Source organism: Thalassophryne amazonica, chromosome 12, assembly GCF_902500255.1.
Source record: "Thalassophryne amazonica chromosome 12, fThaAma1.1, whole genome shotgun sequence".
Taxonomy (NCBI): domain Eukaryota; kingdom Metazoa; phylum Chordata; class Actinopteri; order Batrachoidiformes; family Batrachoididae; genus Thalassophryne; species Thalassophryne amazonica.
Genome location: NC_047114.1, coordinates 84,385,618 through 84,403,320, shown reverse-complemented (window position 1 = coordinate 84,403,320; position 17,703 = coordinate 84,385,618). Strand labels below are relative to the sequence as shown.

At 40.6% G+C, this 17,703-nt stretch overlaps 1 protein-coding gene across 4 annotated transcripts in view; it reads right to left on the bottom strand.

The window, feature by feature from the left end:
• Positions 1 to 14,252: 14,252 nt before the first annotated feature.
• Positions 14,253 to 17,703, bottom strand: part of ranbp3b (RAN binding protein 3b) — a 58,266-nt gene continuing 54,815 nt past the window's right edge. For all 4 annotated transcript variants that reach the window (XM_034183036.1, XM_034183037.1, XM_034183038.1 and 1 more), the window contains exons 16-17: positions 15,283 to 15,478; positions 14,253 to 15,108 (exon numbers count right to left, since the gene is read on the bottom strand). In XM_034183036.1, the coding sequence (XP_034038927.1) occupies positions 15,065 to 15,108; positions 15,283 to 15,478 (240 nt within the window). In that variant the 3' untranslated portion in view covers positions 14,253 to 15,064. The remainder of the gene's footprint in view (positions 15,109 to 15,282; positions 15,479 to 17,703) is intronic.

The following is a 17,703-nucleotide window of genomic DNA, read 5'->3' as shown; positions in this document are numbered from 1 at the left end:
TACAGAAAAACCCCAACGGTCAAAACGACCCCCTATGAGCAAGCACTTGGCCACAGTGGGAAGGAAAAACTCCCTTTTAACAGGAAGAAACCTCCAGCAGAACCAGGCTCAGGGAGGGGCAGTCTTCTGCTGGGACTGGTTGGGGCTGAGGGGAGAGAATCAGGAAAAAGACATGCTGTGTAAGACAGCAGAGATCAGTCACTAATGATTAAATGCAGAGTGGTGCATACAGAGCAAAAAGAGAAACACTCCGTGCATCATGGGAACCCCCCAGCAGTCTAAGTCTATAGCAGCATAACTAAGGGATGGTTCAGGGTCACCTGATCCAGCCCTAACTATAAGCTTTAGCAAAAAGGAAAGTTTTAAGCCTAATCTTAAAAGCAGAGAGGGTGTCTGTCTCCCTGATCTGAATTGGGAGCTGGTTCCACAGGAGAGGAGCCTGAAAGCTGATGGCTCTGCCTCCCATTCTACTCTTAAAAACCCTAGGAACTACAAGTAAGCCTGCAGTCTGAGCGCAAAGCGCTCTATTGGGGTGATATGGTACTAAGAGGTCCCTAAGATAAGATGGGACCTGATTATTCAAAACCTTATAAGTAAGAAGAAGAATTTTAAATTCTATTCTAGAATTAACAGGAAGCCAATGAAGAGAGGCCAATATGGGTGAAATATGCTCTCTCCTTCTAGTCCCTGTCAGTACTCTAGCTGCAGCATTTTGAATTAACTGAAGGCTTTTCAGGGAACTTTTAGGACAACCTGATAATAATGAATTACAATAGTCCAGCCTAGAGGAAATAAATGCATGAATTAGTTTTTCAGCATCACTCTCAGACAAGACCTTTCTAATTTTAGAGATATTGCGCAAATGTAAAAAAGCAGTCCTACATATTTGCTTAATATGCGCACTGAAGGACATATCCTGATCAAAAATGACTCCAAGATTTCTCACAGTATTACTAGAGGTCAGGGTAATGCCATCCAGAGTAAGGATCTGGTTAGACACCATGTTTCTTAGATTTGTGGGGCCAAGTACAATAACTTCAGTTTTATCTGAATTTAAAAGCAGGAAATTAGAGGTCATCCATGTCTTTATGTCTGTAAGACATTCCTGCAGTTTAACTAACTGGTGTGTCCCCTCTGGCTTCATGGATAGATAAAGCTGGGTATCATCTGCGTAACAATGAAAATTTAAGCAATGCTTTCTAATAATACTGCCTAAGGGAAGCATGTATAAAGTGAATAAAATTGGTCCTAGCACAGAACCTTGTGGAACTCCATAATTAACCTTAGTCTGTGAAGAAGACTCCCCATTTACATGAACAAATTGTAATCTATTAGATAAATATGATTCAAACCACCGCAGCACAGTACCTTTAATACCTATGGCATGCTCTAATCTCTGTAATAAAATTTTATGGTCAACAGTATCAAAAGCAGCACTGAGGTCTAACAGGACAAGCACAGAGATGAGTCCACTGTCTGAGGTCATAAGAAGATCATTTGTAACCTTCACTAATGCTGTTTCTGTACTATGATGAATTCTGAAACCTGACTGAAACTCTTCAAATAGACCATTTCTCTGCAGATGATCAGTTAGCTGTTTTACAACTACCCTTTCAAGAATTTCTGAGAGAAAAGGAAGGTTGGAGATTGGCCTATAATTAGCTAAGAAAGCTGGGTCAAGTGATGGCTTTTTAAGTAATGGTTTAATTACTGCCACCTTAAAAGCCTGTGGTACATAGCCAACTAATAAAGATAGATTGATCATATTTAAGATCGAACCATTAATTAATGGTAGGGCTTCCTTGAGCAGCCTGGTAGGAATGGGGTCTAATAAACATGTTGATGGTTTGGAGGAAGTGACTAATGAAAATAACTCAGACAGAACAATCAGAGAGAAAGAGTCTAACCAAATACCAGCATTACTGAAAGCAGCCAAAGATAACGATATGGCTTTGGGATGGTTATGAGTAATTTTTTCTCTAATAGTTAAAATTTTATTAGCAAAGAAAGTCATGAAGTCATTACTAGTTAAAGTTAAAGGAATACTCAGCTCAATAGAGCTCTGACTCTTTGTCAGCCTGGCTACAGTGCTGAAAAGAAACCTGGGGTTGTTCTTATTTTCTTCAATTAGTGATGAGTAGTAAGATGTCCTAGCTTTACGAAGGGCTTTTTTATAGAGCAACAGACTCCTTTTCCAGGCTAAGTGAAGATCTTCTAAATTAGTGAGACGCCATTTCCTCTCCAACTTACGGGTTATCTGCTTTAAGTTGCGAGTTTGTGAGTAATACCACGGAGTCAGGCACTTCTGATTTAAGGCTCTCTTTTTCAGAGGAGTTACAGCATCCAAAGTTGTGCTCAATGAGGATGTAAAACTATTGACGAGATAATCTATCTCACTCACAGAGTTTAGGTAGCTACTCTGCACTGTGTTGGTATATGGCACTGGAGCACATAACAAAGAAGGGATCATATATCCTTAAACATGAACATGAACAACATGAAGACATAAATAATCCCCGAGTCTACAGCAATATACAATCCAGCAGACACTTTCTCCATCTAGGCGTCTTGGGGAAATGAAAACAAGAAATAACTTTTGGTGGACGAAGTGAAATATTTAGCATCTTGATTTACTACATTTGTACATGAGAATTTTAGTGCATCCTGAATTGATCCTTCCAGGCCAAATTCACTGTTTTTCTAACAGTTCATCACTATACAGCCTGATCTGTCTGGACGTGTGGTGCCCCCTGGTGGCGACCTTCATATATGACTAATCAACATTTCTGTTTGAAATCTGGTTCAAAATGAGTGTAAACACACCTTAGTTAAATCGTATTTTGACAATCAGAAGGCCTGATCAAATTGCAAATTTGTGTTGAGTGTAATGTTTGAGATAATTTTATTTAATGGGAGTTACGCTGAGCTGAAACAGTTCCCTCCTGAGAGTTTGACATCTTTTTGTTTTACTTGACAGCATAGTCTGAGTGATTGAAAACAACATTAAAATGACAAACATCTGGCTTTTCATCGAGTCCTGTCACTTAATGTTGTCACCACTCAATAGTTTAATGCAACACAAATACCAACAAAATGAGACAATCTGATCATTTTAAAACACAAAGTTAACTAAATCATATTAAATCTACAGACTGTGTCCTCACTATAATGTGCAAGCACAAATTGCATTTTCTTTCCCCTGAACGTTCCACTTCTAATAGCAAAGGATAAAAAGGTTTTGCAAAACATAAAAGAGCGTGACAAAGATAAATAAGTGTCATGTCATGTAAATGAGAGTTAACATGTCCACATATTTAGGGTGTGATCACTGAAACAATTCACTTGGTTGCAAAATATGAATGTGCATGCCAGAGCTGAAGGGAAATTCCGAGACCACTCTGCCGTTCAGTCTTGTTCTTAAGTTTTCTGTTGATGTTTATAGGCATGTACTGTAATTTTAACATCTCACATTTCTTCCTTTTGTTCAGATCGTTCCATTTGTTTGTTATGGGAATGTGCATGTCAGAGGCATAGCTAGGAATTCATTGAGGGGGGTCACACCATCATCAACATAGTGTTTGAAACCATTTGAGGCAGTGTGGTGGCCAAGCGATTAGTGCGTTTGTGTCCAGAACAGAAGGTCCCCAGTTCAAGACCACCCCTGCCCGTTCTCCATGTAATGTGGAGTTGTGTCAGGAAGGACAGCTGACGTAAAACCCGAGTGAAGAAAGGGAGAAGCAGAACGGACTTACAAGCATTATGAAACATTTTATTGTAAGCAATTCTTTTATTCAAACGGTGTTTCAAAGCATTATGTAATTTCCTGAAATCCATCCATCGATTTTCAATACCCGCTTACTCCAGTTAAGGGTCATGGGGAGCTGGCGTCTTTCCCAGTAGTCATAAGTGCTGAACTCCGCCAGGGCTGCCGCCTGTCACCAGTCCTGTTGGTGATTTTCTTGGACAAAATTTCACGGTGCAGTCAGGGATTAATGGGTGGCTATTTGGGTGAGCTCAGAATTGACTCTCTGCTTTTTGCAGATGATAATGTAATTTTGGGCTCATCAGACAGTGACCCCAATGCACACTGTCAGGTGTGAGACACAGTGTAATACAACTGGGATGAGGACGAACACCTCCAAATGTGAGACTACGGTCCTCTGTCGGAAAAGAGTGGATTGTGCCCTCTGGGTCAGGGGAGAGTTTTTGCCCCAAGTGGCGAGCTTCAAGCATCTTGGGGTCTTGTTCACGAGTGGAGGTAAAATGGAGCTAGAGATTGATAGATGGACCGGTGCTGCATTGAGGTCCTGCAGATGCTGTAAGAGGCCATCTTGGTGAAGAAAGAGTTGAGCCTGAAGGTGAGGCTCTCCATGTACCATCTGATTTCCTATGCTTACCTATGGTCATTAGCTTTGGGTAATGGACGAAAGAACAGGTTGTGGATAAAAACATTGGAAATGAGGTTCCTCCAAAGAGTACCTGTGCTTACACTCAGGGATAGGGTGAGACGTTTGAGTATCTGGGAGGGACTCTGAGTAGAGCCGCTGCTTCTTCACACTAAAAAGAACCAGCTTAAGTAGTTTGGGAAGCTGGTGAGGATGTTCCCTGGTTGTCTTCCTAGGGAGGTCTTCCAGGCACATCCAACTGGGAGGAGGTCCAGGGGAAGACCAGACATGCTGGAGGGATTGCATGTCCCATGTGGCTTAGGAACATCTCAAGATCCACCAGGAAGAGGTGGAAGGCCTGGCCAACAATAGAAAATGTGAGGTGAACTGCTTGGGCCAAAATCCAAATAAGTGGCCAAAAAATGAATTAATGAATCAATCATTTGACACAAGGAATCCCCTACGGTTCACCAGATATCACATTTTTATAATGTGAGACATTTTAAAACGGTCATTGTCTGAAGTGTATTTCAAAACACTAAATCATTTTCAAAACCTTTAACAGGGCAGGAGTGGTGACCATGTGTGCTTGGTTTCAGTGGGGAAGGTTCTTGGTTCAAACCTCACCCCTGCCATTTCTCCATGTAATGTGGAGTTGCCTCAGGAAGGGCATGTGGCATAAATCTTGTGTCAAATCAACATGCAGATCCACTTCGGATCTGCTGTGGCGACCGAGTGAAAACCAGGGAGCAGCTGAAGGGACTTACTAGTATTATTTATTCATGAGTTACAGTGGATAATTTTCAAACCTATAGTTCAATTTCTCAAGTGATTCAATATTGTTTCATTTAAATTTGAAAATTTTTAAACCTTTTAGTGTTTTGACTATTTTTTAAATTTTTTTTCTCCTAAAATGTTTCAAATAACTTTTTTTTTAAGAAATCAGTTACTTTAGCTTTTGAAAGTTATTTGCAAAGTCTGTTATCAGTCTGTGGATCATCTTGGGCATGGGCGGGCCACCCCCTAGCTGCACCTATGATACATACGTTCTGAGTTATATAATTCATCTTCAGCTTCGGCAACAACAAGTTTCAAGCCTGTAAATCATATCTGATTATGATTGATCGAGCGACTGAGGTATAATCAAATATGTACCCATGATTACATGTTATTTAAAATTCCTTTATAATTCTGCCTTGGAAACACATTTAAACAAGTTTTAAATATTTATTTCCAGAAAAACACATTGGACATAATTATCTTTGAAGACAAACTGTGCAGAGACAAGTGCTTGAAAACTGGGACCTCATAGATTCTCAATCAGGCCTCTTTAAGTGGAGCTAAAATGACAGATTATTGATGTGTGTATGTGGTTTGTTTAGTAATTGAGGTTTTGGTGTTTCACTCCTCTTTACTGCGAATAATAATCCCACTTTCCATTCTGCATGTTTCTGCCTCAGAAATAACTGTTTCTTTGCAGGGATTCTTGAGCCTGCAGTCCTCTTTATGATTTGATTCCTTGTAAGGAAACAAATGACAGAAATCAGAAAGTGCTGGTGATGAAGGAGCTCTGAGAAATGTGACTCCGGCTCTGGTGGCTTTTTATGTGCAGTTGCTGTTTACCCAAGAGTTCAGGAGGAAGACTGTAATGTGACGTTGACATATATGTACCTCTGTTATCGCCTTTATCAAAACACTGCATTTTCATCCGCTCACCCACTTTTCATCGGCACATTCTGGGGATTCTCATTTTAAACATTTTCACGGCAGCCTTTTATCAACTTTCCCCTCTGGATGTAATCTTCTCTGACGTGATTGGCCTTAAAGCTTTGCCAGAACTTCCCGGGATGACTGCAGCGGCGTGACTCATTTACAGATCTGCCTTTTGTGAACACACTTCAGCTTACAAGTGATAACAGGTCTTAAAATGTGGTGTTTGTGGCTGTAATTTGAAATTTTCACTCCCTTTTTAAACACTTTGTGGGGAAGTGAAGTGACTGCAATGTTCACAGGGATAATTTGTTCTTTAATGGAGCTGCTTTAGTCATGACATAAGATGTTAATCCCTGGACTTCCTTTTTTTATTTTGCCTTTTTAAAAATGCAGATTAGCTGCTTCTGATTCTGACATCATGACACAGAGAGAGGCTTGAAACTCATCCAAGTCTCCTGAAATTCAGAAGTTGCTGCAAACAATAGCTGTCACTTTCCAACAACTTCCACCTGCTTTTAAGTTGTGTTTTTTTTGTGTGTCATTTACATCTAGTGAGCCAAAGAACACTCAATATTTATATAATGCAAAAGCAATGCAGATGAAGTCAGTACAGACACAGAGAACACATCATTTGAACCTGCAATGTACTATAGAAAAATGGTAAGGGCCCTATCTTCCACTGCTCATTTTCTCACACACTGCCCACGTTGTTTAAAGTCTACATATGGGTGATTTCACAGTAACTGACTATTTTGTGTCCAGCCTGATAGAACGCCCCAAAGTTAAGGTTTTGTTTTTTCTTCAGATCTGGAATTAGTGTAAATATGGCGTAGAAGGCATATTCAGTTAACCCAAATAAAGACTGCTCTCCATAATTAATAAATTTAATATGATAAATTGAAATCGAAGTTGAATGAAAAATGCTGACGTCCCCAACCTTTGGTTGAAAAACTAAGCTAAGTTCTACTTGAGGATTTCTTACATTTTATAAACAAAACTACAATTTTTTCTTTGTTGAATAATGATGTTAAGTCACATATCACTGCATTAACGATGCAGTTCCCCTATAAAATATTTTATTTTATTATTGTTACACGTGTCCACTAAATGAGAGACACTGGAGGGAAATTCAAAATGGCAACCAGGAAAAACTGATCTTTTCAAACTCGTAAGTTTCACTGACATTTTGACCAGTATGTTTAATGTGAATCAGTGATGTTACTGTGCAATTAACTTTACTGACATACTGTAGGTATTGAAAAAAGTTGCATATCAGTACACAGAGGCATGGACACAGTTCAATTGTAAGCATGGCTCCTGCATGGCATTTTTTCAGGTTTTTGTCAGTGCAGTTACCTTTATTAAAACCACGCCCCCTACCCCCGCCCCCAAAAACACAGTCACCTTGTGTCAATGATTACTTGCATGGCCTCAAGTATAAGGCTAGAGGTCTAGAACGGAAATGGCGTAGTTCAAAATTAGAAGTGTTCCACCTCGTGTGGCGTGATGCTATCTTAGACTATAAGCATGCAATACTGGCTACAAAAGCGTGCCTATTACTCTGATTTGATCAACAAAAACAAGCATAACTCAAAGTTCTTGTTCGACAGGGTGGCAACACTGATACATGGAAAGTAACTTTTATTGCTCATTTATTGAAAGTCTTTAACATTTTCTTGTATCATTGGTTCAACAGATTGTCTATTAAGGACAAAAACTGCCTGAATAGCACTGTCAAGGTCTGCTCTAAAATAATTGGGGTCAAGCAAAGAGACTTGCATTTGTTTTGGGAGAATCAGGTGAAGAAGAAAGCTAAGTGTATTCTCAGCCAACCTGATCATATGCTGTCTGGTTAGTTCACCGTGATGCCTTCAGGCCGCTGTTATTATGTACCGTTGGGAAGAACGAACAGATACTCCAGATCTTTAATTCCTTCTGCTATCAAGCTGCTTAACGCAGACAGTGGCCATTTTAAATGATATTTCCTTCATCATCATCAATCATGTTACGATTGTTCTTATTGTTCTTATTATTGTCTATTTATTTTTTTTAATTATTCATCGGTTTACTGACCTTTGTTTGTTGTTTTAATCTGGAATGCTGTTTCTGACACACGCTGTGGGTGGTTGTGTGACTGTGCTGTGAACTGCAGATGAATTGCCCTTGAAGGGACCAATAAAGTTGTTGGAATTGAACAACCACCTGTAAGTCGCTCTCCTTTTACCTCTTAAATTAGACTACTTTGAGAACAAAATAGACGACATTAGGTTAAACATATCCCAGCATGCCTTAACCCAGCCACTACACCCTGCTATTGAGATGGGTGCCATCACTGAGATATTAGCTAGATGTACAGACTCGTAACGTCGACAAAAAGCACAACCTGCTTATTTGGTCCTATACCTACAAAACTGCTTAAGGACTTGTGGCCCACTCTTCCAGCACGACTGTGCTGAAAATTATTAATCTCTCATGAACCTCTGGATCAGTTCCTAAATGTTTCAAATCTCCAGTGATTAACCATTACTTAAGAAATCTAATCTTGACTTTAGTGATAACAATGAAATAGCCACGAAAAACGTGGACCACCTTTTGGAAAACATCATCCCACAGAGACAACTCTCACTAAAGTGGTGAATGATCTTCTGCTTACAATGGATTTGGACACCACTACGGTTCTGGTGCTGTTAGATCTCAGTGCTGCATTTGATACCATGGATCATCACATTCTACAACCCCAATTCCAGTGAAGTTGGGACATGGTGTGAAATGTAAATAAAAACAGAATACAGTGATTTGCAAATAATTTGCACCACTGTCCCAGCTTTTTTGAAACATGTTGCAGGCATCCATTTCAAAATGAGCAAATATTTGGACAAAAACAATAAAGTTTATCAGTTTGAACATTAAATATCTTGACTTTGTGGTATATTCAATTGAATAATCAGTTCTATGCTTTCTACCCTTTTAAATCTAGATACATAAAGGGCTACATCTGTCTGTCTGGGATAAACTCCCAACCTATAACATGTAGCCCTAAAAATATATATATGTTCTGAATCCTCATGACATGGGGAACAAACTGGTACCATTTTTTTTTTAAGTTGAACTGAAACTTACCCCCAAAATAGCTATTTATGTAAGACCATACAGCGTTGTACCATGTGCGATAAACTCCCAAACTATAATATGTAGCCCTAAAAACTATATATATCCTGAATCCTCATGACATGGGGAAAAAAATGGTACCATTTTTTAAAAAGTTGAACTGAAAATTACCCACAAAATAGTCGGCTGTGGGTATGACCAGGCAGATTCAAATTTCCAGCCCTGTGTATGTGTTGGCCATCTCTGTTTATTTAATCCCTTTCTTCAGCTACTTTATGTTCTCAACTGTTAAGCACCTGACTGTCCTGCACAACCCAGTTTGCCTTCCTGTCTGAATACATTCATTTTATGTTTGTAAAATTGCAATGTAAAAACACTGAAATACATCACTACCTCAATTTTGATTGATATTTACATTTACTGTTACCTACCTTTGTGTGTAATTTTGTTATAAATTTGATTGCAAAAAAACAAAGTCTGCATGAAGGACTTCAAATGTGTTTGTCTTTTAACCAAGTGTTTCCAGTTTGGGGAGTCCAGAGATGACAGTGGCATCTTCTTCTTCTGGACTCCCAAAATTTCCTGTATATTCATTTTGTCAATTGTGTCAGTACCATGGCCCAAGCAGTGGGCCACCCCTTTGAGCCTGGTCTGCTTGAGGTTTCTTCCTCAAATCATCAGAGGGCATTTTTTTCCTTATCACTGTCACCTGTGTGCTTGCTCTAGGGGTTGATAAGGTTACACCTTACTTGTGTGAAGCGCCTTGAGGCAACTTTGTTGTAATTTGGCACTACATAAATGAAATAAATTCAATTTAAATTGAAATTGAATTGTTATGATCCTCAAAGCAACAGGAAGATAAAGCTATGTGCTGAAAGTACAAATTCGAAATTAAATGTTACTGTTTAGCTGTGGAATATTATACCTATGTTCCTTACATCAATATTAATTGATGTTTAGATCAAAATAATAAACTAAATATTTTCCTGTGTACGAAAATTATACTAGGGTGTCCAAACATCCTGTTTTCCCAGGACATGACCTGTTTTCACATCCTGTCCTGGCCATCCAGGGTTGTTTGTTGTTTAAAAAGCAATGACAAAGTTGTGGTTTTCATTGCTTTTCATTTTTCCATTAAACTGACCGGCATTCGCGCCTCATTTGAGTATCTCATTGCCAGGCCAAGTGTCCTGGTTTTTGGTAATCAAAATATGGTCACCCTATATACTGGACACACCCTCTGTGATGCCACCCATAAGTTTTCTGAGGAGCTGATTTGAAGCAGTGTTACCAATTATGCAAATTATTGACCTTCCATAGTGACCAGAGTACCACGCTAGCAATAACAGCAGCATGATTCCTCCAAGACCCTGCATGGTTCCCAATCTGGGGTCTGAGCTGCCCTTACGCAGAGCACCAAAGATCACGAAGTATACCAGAGATTTTGTCAGCTCCGAAGTTGTGAACTAAATGTTCGCCTATCAAATAAAGTCATAATAACACATTTAATTGACAATTAAAAGTAATTAAAAGACAAATCACTTTATAATGAGGGGTTTATTCTTCCTTCGGTACAAATGGGTGGAGTTTTGGGAACCACTGCTCAAGTCAGGGGATGAGTGTGATGGAGATTTATGCCTCGTTTACACCGGACTGAGACCTATATAAGACCTACAAGATTATGACATTTTGTCAGCTCTCACAAGTCTTGACTGGTTTCAGTAGTGATCAGTTATTTGTGTTTACACCAAGCTGCTATTGTAACTGAATTGTGCGAGTGAAAAATGTTAATATCTGGGATCACTGATGCAATCCCATGCAGTCAATTGAGAATCTATTATGATCCATAGGATCGAGTGGAGAGCGAGTTGAGACTGGTGAGATTATCAAGACTGATTATGAGACCCATGTATCTGTTAACTTTTCACACAACTTGTGGGAGTGTTTTGAACAGTTCAATATACTCGCACACCTGTTGGAGACCGGTGGAGTGATGGCAAGTCTCAGGGACCAAAAGGGATCTTTTTTCCGACCACGGAGACCCCATTGTGACTAGCTTGCAACCCCAGTGAGAGTGACTGTGAGCAGAGGCCTTTTTTCGATCGCAACTCGGAAGTGGACTCGATGTAAACGCAGGTGTTAAACATCAGTATGAACTGCTGTCCAACTGCTGTGAAAAAGTGAGAGGAATTAGAGAAAGTGTACCTATATTAGACTGGTTCCAAAACTGGACTACCACCAGTTCTCAGTTCCATACAGCACTATTATGCCATCTTGATGTCAAAATAATGCAACACGAGATTTTGTCTGCATGTGTTGGTCTTACTTTGACATCACAATGACATAATAGCCTTGTATGGAATTGAGAATGGATGGTGGTCAAATTTTGGGACGTCCAATGGGTTGGTGCGGAGACACATCACTTCTGATAAAGTGGCGAATCCAAAGGCGAGGATTTGTGTTTACTGAAATTAGCTGGTTCTGTTTTGTCTCTAACTTGCTTCTACAACCGCCTGATGGCTATCATAGCCTGGAACGGTGAGTTATACGCCAAGCTGAGCTGAAATGAACCATTGTAGATTAAATTGACTTTACGAGTCTGACCCCTTTGAAAAGTGCTCAAATTACATGCATTTGTATTGCGTTCGCCGATGTTTTCATCAGCCAAAAACGGCCACCAGAAGATGCTCGGGTACAGCCCGCGGTAGAGGTGGGCGATACCAGGAATTTTGGTATTGATCCGATACCATGTAAATACATGCCCACTATCGCCGATACTTTTTCATATTTAAGCTTCATAGATTCAAAGGATCCAAAAGACTTTGAATAGAATTTCGCCAAACATTGTATGTGACAAATATTTTATCACAATCAACATTTTTAAAAAAAAATATCACTCAACACAACTTCTCCTGAGGTAGAGGGCTGACAAACCACAATACAAGGGTGTGCTGCTCCGCGTTGTGACACAGCGCAGCGCTATGACTTTGATTAATCTGCGTGCACAGCAGTCAGTGCGTGCGAGAGCGAAAAAACGCTTAAGTATCAATCTTTTTACACGAGGATCGTTCAATATCAATACCAGCGTTGGTATCGATATTACGATCGATCCGCCCACCTCTGGCCCGTGACAACTCATAGGTGTACATAGGAACATACCTGACAGATTATTCACAACACAACAGCAGGTATGATTTAAAGAACACAATAATAGCAAATAAAGTTCAACTTACTGAAGCTGTTCACTTGAAAATTAAGTCTGTCCTCCTTTTCTTCTATTAATTCAATGGTGGTAAAAATGTTTTCTCGTTCAGCCATTGTTCTAAATAGAACTCCGGGAGCTCAAAAGGCTACGTTCCATAATTTAAGATAGCAAACTTTGTTTAAATACCGAAAATTAACTTCTCATTCACACTAGCTAGAAGCTCGCTCGCTAGCTAGCAGATCGCGAAGTCTCGAGCACGCCCAACACCGTAATCGCGAAATCTGATTGGTTAAATATGACAATCCACATCATCTTAATTAACCTGAAATTCGGGCTAATTCATTTTTTCACCCGGAGACAGCAGACGAAAATCTGATTGGATAAAACTAAGCTCTTACCTTTACAGGGTGCTCTGGAAGCAGCACAGTTTAAGGAGAGCAGAAAGAAAATCTCACTGCTAAATTACTGTCTTTTTTTGTTAAGAGTGGAATGACAAATTGTAAAAAAAAAAAAAGATTCTGACAGTATCAAGGCAACCCACCAACGGTATCAAACGCACTGTAAATACTCTGAAACAGACCAAGCAAATTTAGCTGTTTGTGGTTTTTAAATACAAGCAAAAATAAATAAATAAAAAATAAGAGCAAAGGTCACTCAAAAATGTTTTATTTTGTAAAGGGGCAGTTGTAGATGAGAAAACGTGGCCGACTACTAAATGATATATTCAAATGTACATGATATTCAGGGTATTACAGTTATCACTCAGTATTTCCACACATGAAAAGTCTTTATGCCAACTTATTTTCAAATGTAAATGGATAAAAAGTTTGTATATCTAAAAAAAAAACAAAAGTATGAGCACAACAAACCCTTGGGATGCTGAAAAGAAACAACGGTTACATGCAGAATGTTGAGCGCATTAATTTCTTGAATAAAAAAACAAACAAAAAAACACGGGGTCAACACAGTGGTTCCTAACCTTCTGCCTCACCCCAAAGCCCCTCCTTTCAAGGAAGATGGGGGGAAAGAAAATATCACTTTTTTTCTACTTCTCCAATAAGACACTATTTTTTTTGGGGGGTGGGGTAGAATTACTTTAATTACCTCAAGCACACACAGTTTCTGTGCTTTGTAGTGGTGCACATTACCGTTAAAGGTCAAATACACAAGTTACAAATTTGACTTAAACACACATTTTTAAAAAGATACAAGACAGGCCTCATCATATGAATGACAGATTTGCTTGAGTGTCACATTTTTCCTCCCTACAAAAAAGTAGCCAATCTGATAGCATTAAAGCTTCACAGTAGCTTTATTTTTTTAAATGATATTGCTACATAAATGCCCACCACCACCACCAGTCGCTTGTACTCCCCCCCCCCCCCCCCCCCCCCCACACACACACACACTCTCATGATGGCTCCACGACCCTCAGGAGGGCCTGCCCCCCCAGTTTGGGAACCTCTTAAACAATCAAGATCAATTTTTGAGGTGCATTCTGTATGTACCCTTAGAGTTCAGACAGTTTTAGTCTTGTACAATATATCATAGATCAGCAGGAAACAAACTGCTACTGATGACAAACTGAGCAACCTTGGTGTCAGGAATACAAATGTGTGTTGTGATAAAAAAGTAAAAACAAAAACAAATTGGGGGGGTCTGGAAATGTGCTGGTGCTGCACATCACTGGGTCCTGACTCAACCATCCAGGCAGACCTGTGGTCCATCCTTGTTTGCCAAACATAGCCGTCCACCCGCTGCCGTCAGGTGTCATGTGGGCGTCCCTCCAGCTCCTTGGGGTCCTCAGTAATGAGGCACCAAGCACCCAGTCATCTTTATCATCCACTGGTTAACATCCAGGTCTCAAGACCCCACGGTGAATATGGAAGCACCAGGACTCTGAAGACTGGCAACTTAATTCTCTGGCAAAGGTACGGGCAGGGCCACACACACACGCCACTGTCTGGTGAATTCATAACTCCGCAGACCATTTCCAGATGTCGTTACACCTTAAAGGCTCTGACAGAGACACACTGCAGAGTCCAACAACCTGCTGAACTCTGACAAAATCAACATGGCTGTAATCAAGCAATTTGAAAACAAAAAACAAAAATAAACCAATTATGGGCTAGGGGTGGGGGTTAGGAAGGTGGGACTGAATTTAGGAACAACCGACTGACTTGTCAAACGTACAATGAATGAAACGCCTCTGGCTGTGTGGCTTCCAGAGGTACAGCTGTAGAGTGAGTACAAAGGTCCCAAAGTAGAAACTGCAGTCTTAACATGTGCCATACTTTAAAATGTAGAGGAAAAACACCCTTACACTCATCAATATGATGAGCAGAAAAGTCCCAAACCAAAACTTTGAACTCCGTATTTTTGCTATCAGGAGTGGAAGGGGATTACCTGAAAACAAAAACACAAAACAGGAAAGGAAGGGAAGAAACAACTCTGGATGTTACGCTGAACGCAGAGGATGAACTGCACAAGTTGGGTGAGATACTCCGGCACAGGGGGTGATTTCCTAGAGCTAGAATTCTAATATCCAAAAGTACTGGTCTGAAGGACCCATGTTGGTCACGGGATGTCCATAGAGATGCCTACAGCAAAATGCATCAACAGCAGCATCTTGGCAGGCTGTCCAACAGTAACGCTATGTGCTTCCTGCTGCCTGGCCGTCTCCTCCCTCTGAATTACCTGCAGGAGGAGGGAAAAAAATTTAGTGTGTGGCCTTTTTTTTTTTTTGGGGGGGGGGGGGGGGGGGGGGTTGTACATCATGAACTGCTGTGGTAAAGGAGAGATAATAAAACCAATAAAATCTGCTTTAAATATAACTACACTACACTGCAGACAAAACATAAAATGACTGACTCGTAGCAGGAGTGGAGGCGGAAGCGGAGGCTGAAGCAGCATCTTCCTCGTCGCTGTCTTCCTCGTTGGACTGCGGTACCTCGGCATGAGAGACAGCTGGTGCCGGAGCCTCGGGCTCCTGTTCCACTCTGCTCTTGAGGGCCAAGATACGGTGGTGCAATGCTGCAGCCAATTGGCCAATGTCCTTAGAGGTGCCCTGAAGCATAGACACAAAAGTGAAGTCCAGCACAGGGAGGAGGGGAGGGGGAAAAAAGAAAGAAAAGAAAGCGCAGATACTTCACCTGACTGATTTGCTACATTTTGCAACATTTCTGACCTTTTTTCCCTGCATGTGGGGGCTGAAGTTGATAGTCAGCTGTGGGTTTGCATTTAAGTGGTGGAGAATGTGCTAGATGCAGCAATGAGCTCTACATACAAACTGGACGTTATTCCACATGGATCAGTAGGTAAGCTTTGCATTGCTAATATGTGTGCATCATGGATGACGGAGTGTGGGAGCATTCTGTTCTAGTTATTAAAAACAAAGTGTATTTTTTGAAGTGTGACTGAAAGAGGAAGGAAAAACATCATGGCACCCACAATTCTTTGCGGAGTTCAAGTGTAGCCCAGCGGAAACTCAGGGTTATGAAGGAAGGAATGTAAATTGTATACAGTGGTCCTTCGCTATAACGCAGTTCACCTTTCGCGGCCTCGCAGTTTCGCAGATTTTTTTAGTCCAATTTTGCATGCTTTTTTTTGCATTGTGTTCTGCGTCCTCAAACAGGCCGGTCGCGGCACCGTTCTGCGTGTCTGTTTTTAAGAATCTTCTCGCCCAGAAGAAAAACAAAAAAAAAAAGAGCGCCAACAACTACCCATAACTGTGTTCTTCACTTGGAAAAAGACACCTGCACCGAGGTGTCACTCAGTGGAAAAAGACGCGACAGCAGAGAGGCGCCAGGATGAAGAGGCGTGATCAGAGGAACGGTGAAATACTGGTCAGTCACTATTAATAATTTCTTATGTGTCCAACCTTGTAGGTTGATCGTTAAAATTAAATTTGTTAGTTCTAAAAGCCATCATAATTATTTATAGGAAAACGTTCTATTTTTATTTCTCAAAAAAATGTTTGGGCCTGAAAACAGGTTGGACTTATTTTTCTAAGGTTTGAACTTTGAGAGTGTTTACACACGAGAGAAAAGTGAGAAAATGTTAATGCCTGTTTGAAAAAAGTGTATAAAGTGTGTAGTGAGGGGTTTTACAGCCTTAAAACGTCTATAATAATTGTAAAAAATAACGCTGACTACTTCGCGGATTTCACCTATCGCGGTTTATTTTTAGAACGTAACTCCTGCGATAAACGAGGGACCACTGTATTTGCATTAATGTAAGATGTTGGACTGGGCTAATTGTTTCTGCTATCAGCAATAATATCTGTTTGAAAGATTGAGATCAGGAGAGTCACTGTGAAATGAGTTGCACGTGTACCAGCTGGTGAGTTTTGAGCGGCTGGTTTGAGGGCGTGTGGCATGGAGTGATTGGTGGAGCGTTTGAGTGAGGTGGGGTTTCGGTGCTTGGTGCCGACTGAAGAGCGGTGACGCGGAAGTGGAGGAGGTGCGCTTCGACGGGGAGGTGCCGTTGAGGGGAGAATGCCTTTACTCTCTCAAACTGAGCTGACAGAGTAGTTTTGACTTCACAGAGAACGCTTACCACGAACTCAGCAGTGATCGCCACACTGTTGGTGGGTGAATACACAGAGGAGACGCTGAGTCACCGCGGCTGAGTGCGTTGAAATGCCGGATGGCGGGATGGGATAGCAGACGCCCTTGAGTGGGGGGACAGATGCATTCAGAGCGGCTAGAGGAGCCACTGAGACGGGTGGAGAAGAGATACAGCATATTTCAAGATGTCAACCAAGTAGCCTGATTCCATGGCTAGCCATGGCTGTGTTTTACAATCTACACATTGTGTTCTGTGCCAAGGTTTGCTGCAACACAGAGGTTCGTCTTAATGTGTCCACGCATCACATGGTTGCCGAAGATGTTTAGAAGAGAGAGAGAGAGAGAGAGAGAGAGAGAGAGAGAGAGAGAGAGAGAGAGAGGAAAAAGTGTGAACAGACACTACACACTGTAAAAAAAAAAAGCGAAGCAATTTTAATCAACGATCTTCTTCACACAATTTAGTGAAACAGTAAAGTGTGAAAAACTGATTTCTTTTTATTATTGTTGTTTATGCACCAATGACACCAGATCAAATTAATTGTATGTGAGAACTTGCTTGCAATAAATTTAAAAAAGTGTGTGTGTGTGTGGGGGGGGGGGATTGAAAAAAATAAATAAATCGAAACTCTAATTTTTTTCTGGAAAAAATCGGAGATTTTATTTTTAGGCCAAATCGCCCAGGCCTACGTTTTAGCTAATGGGGAATTATTTGTGGGTTGTATGA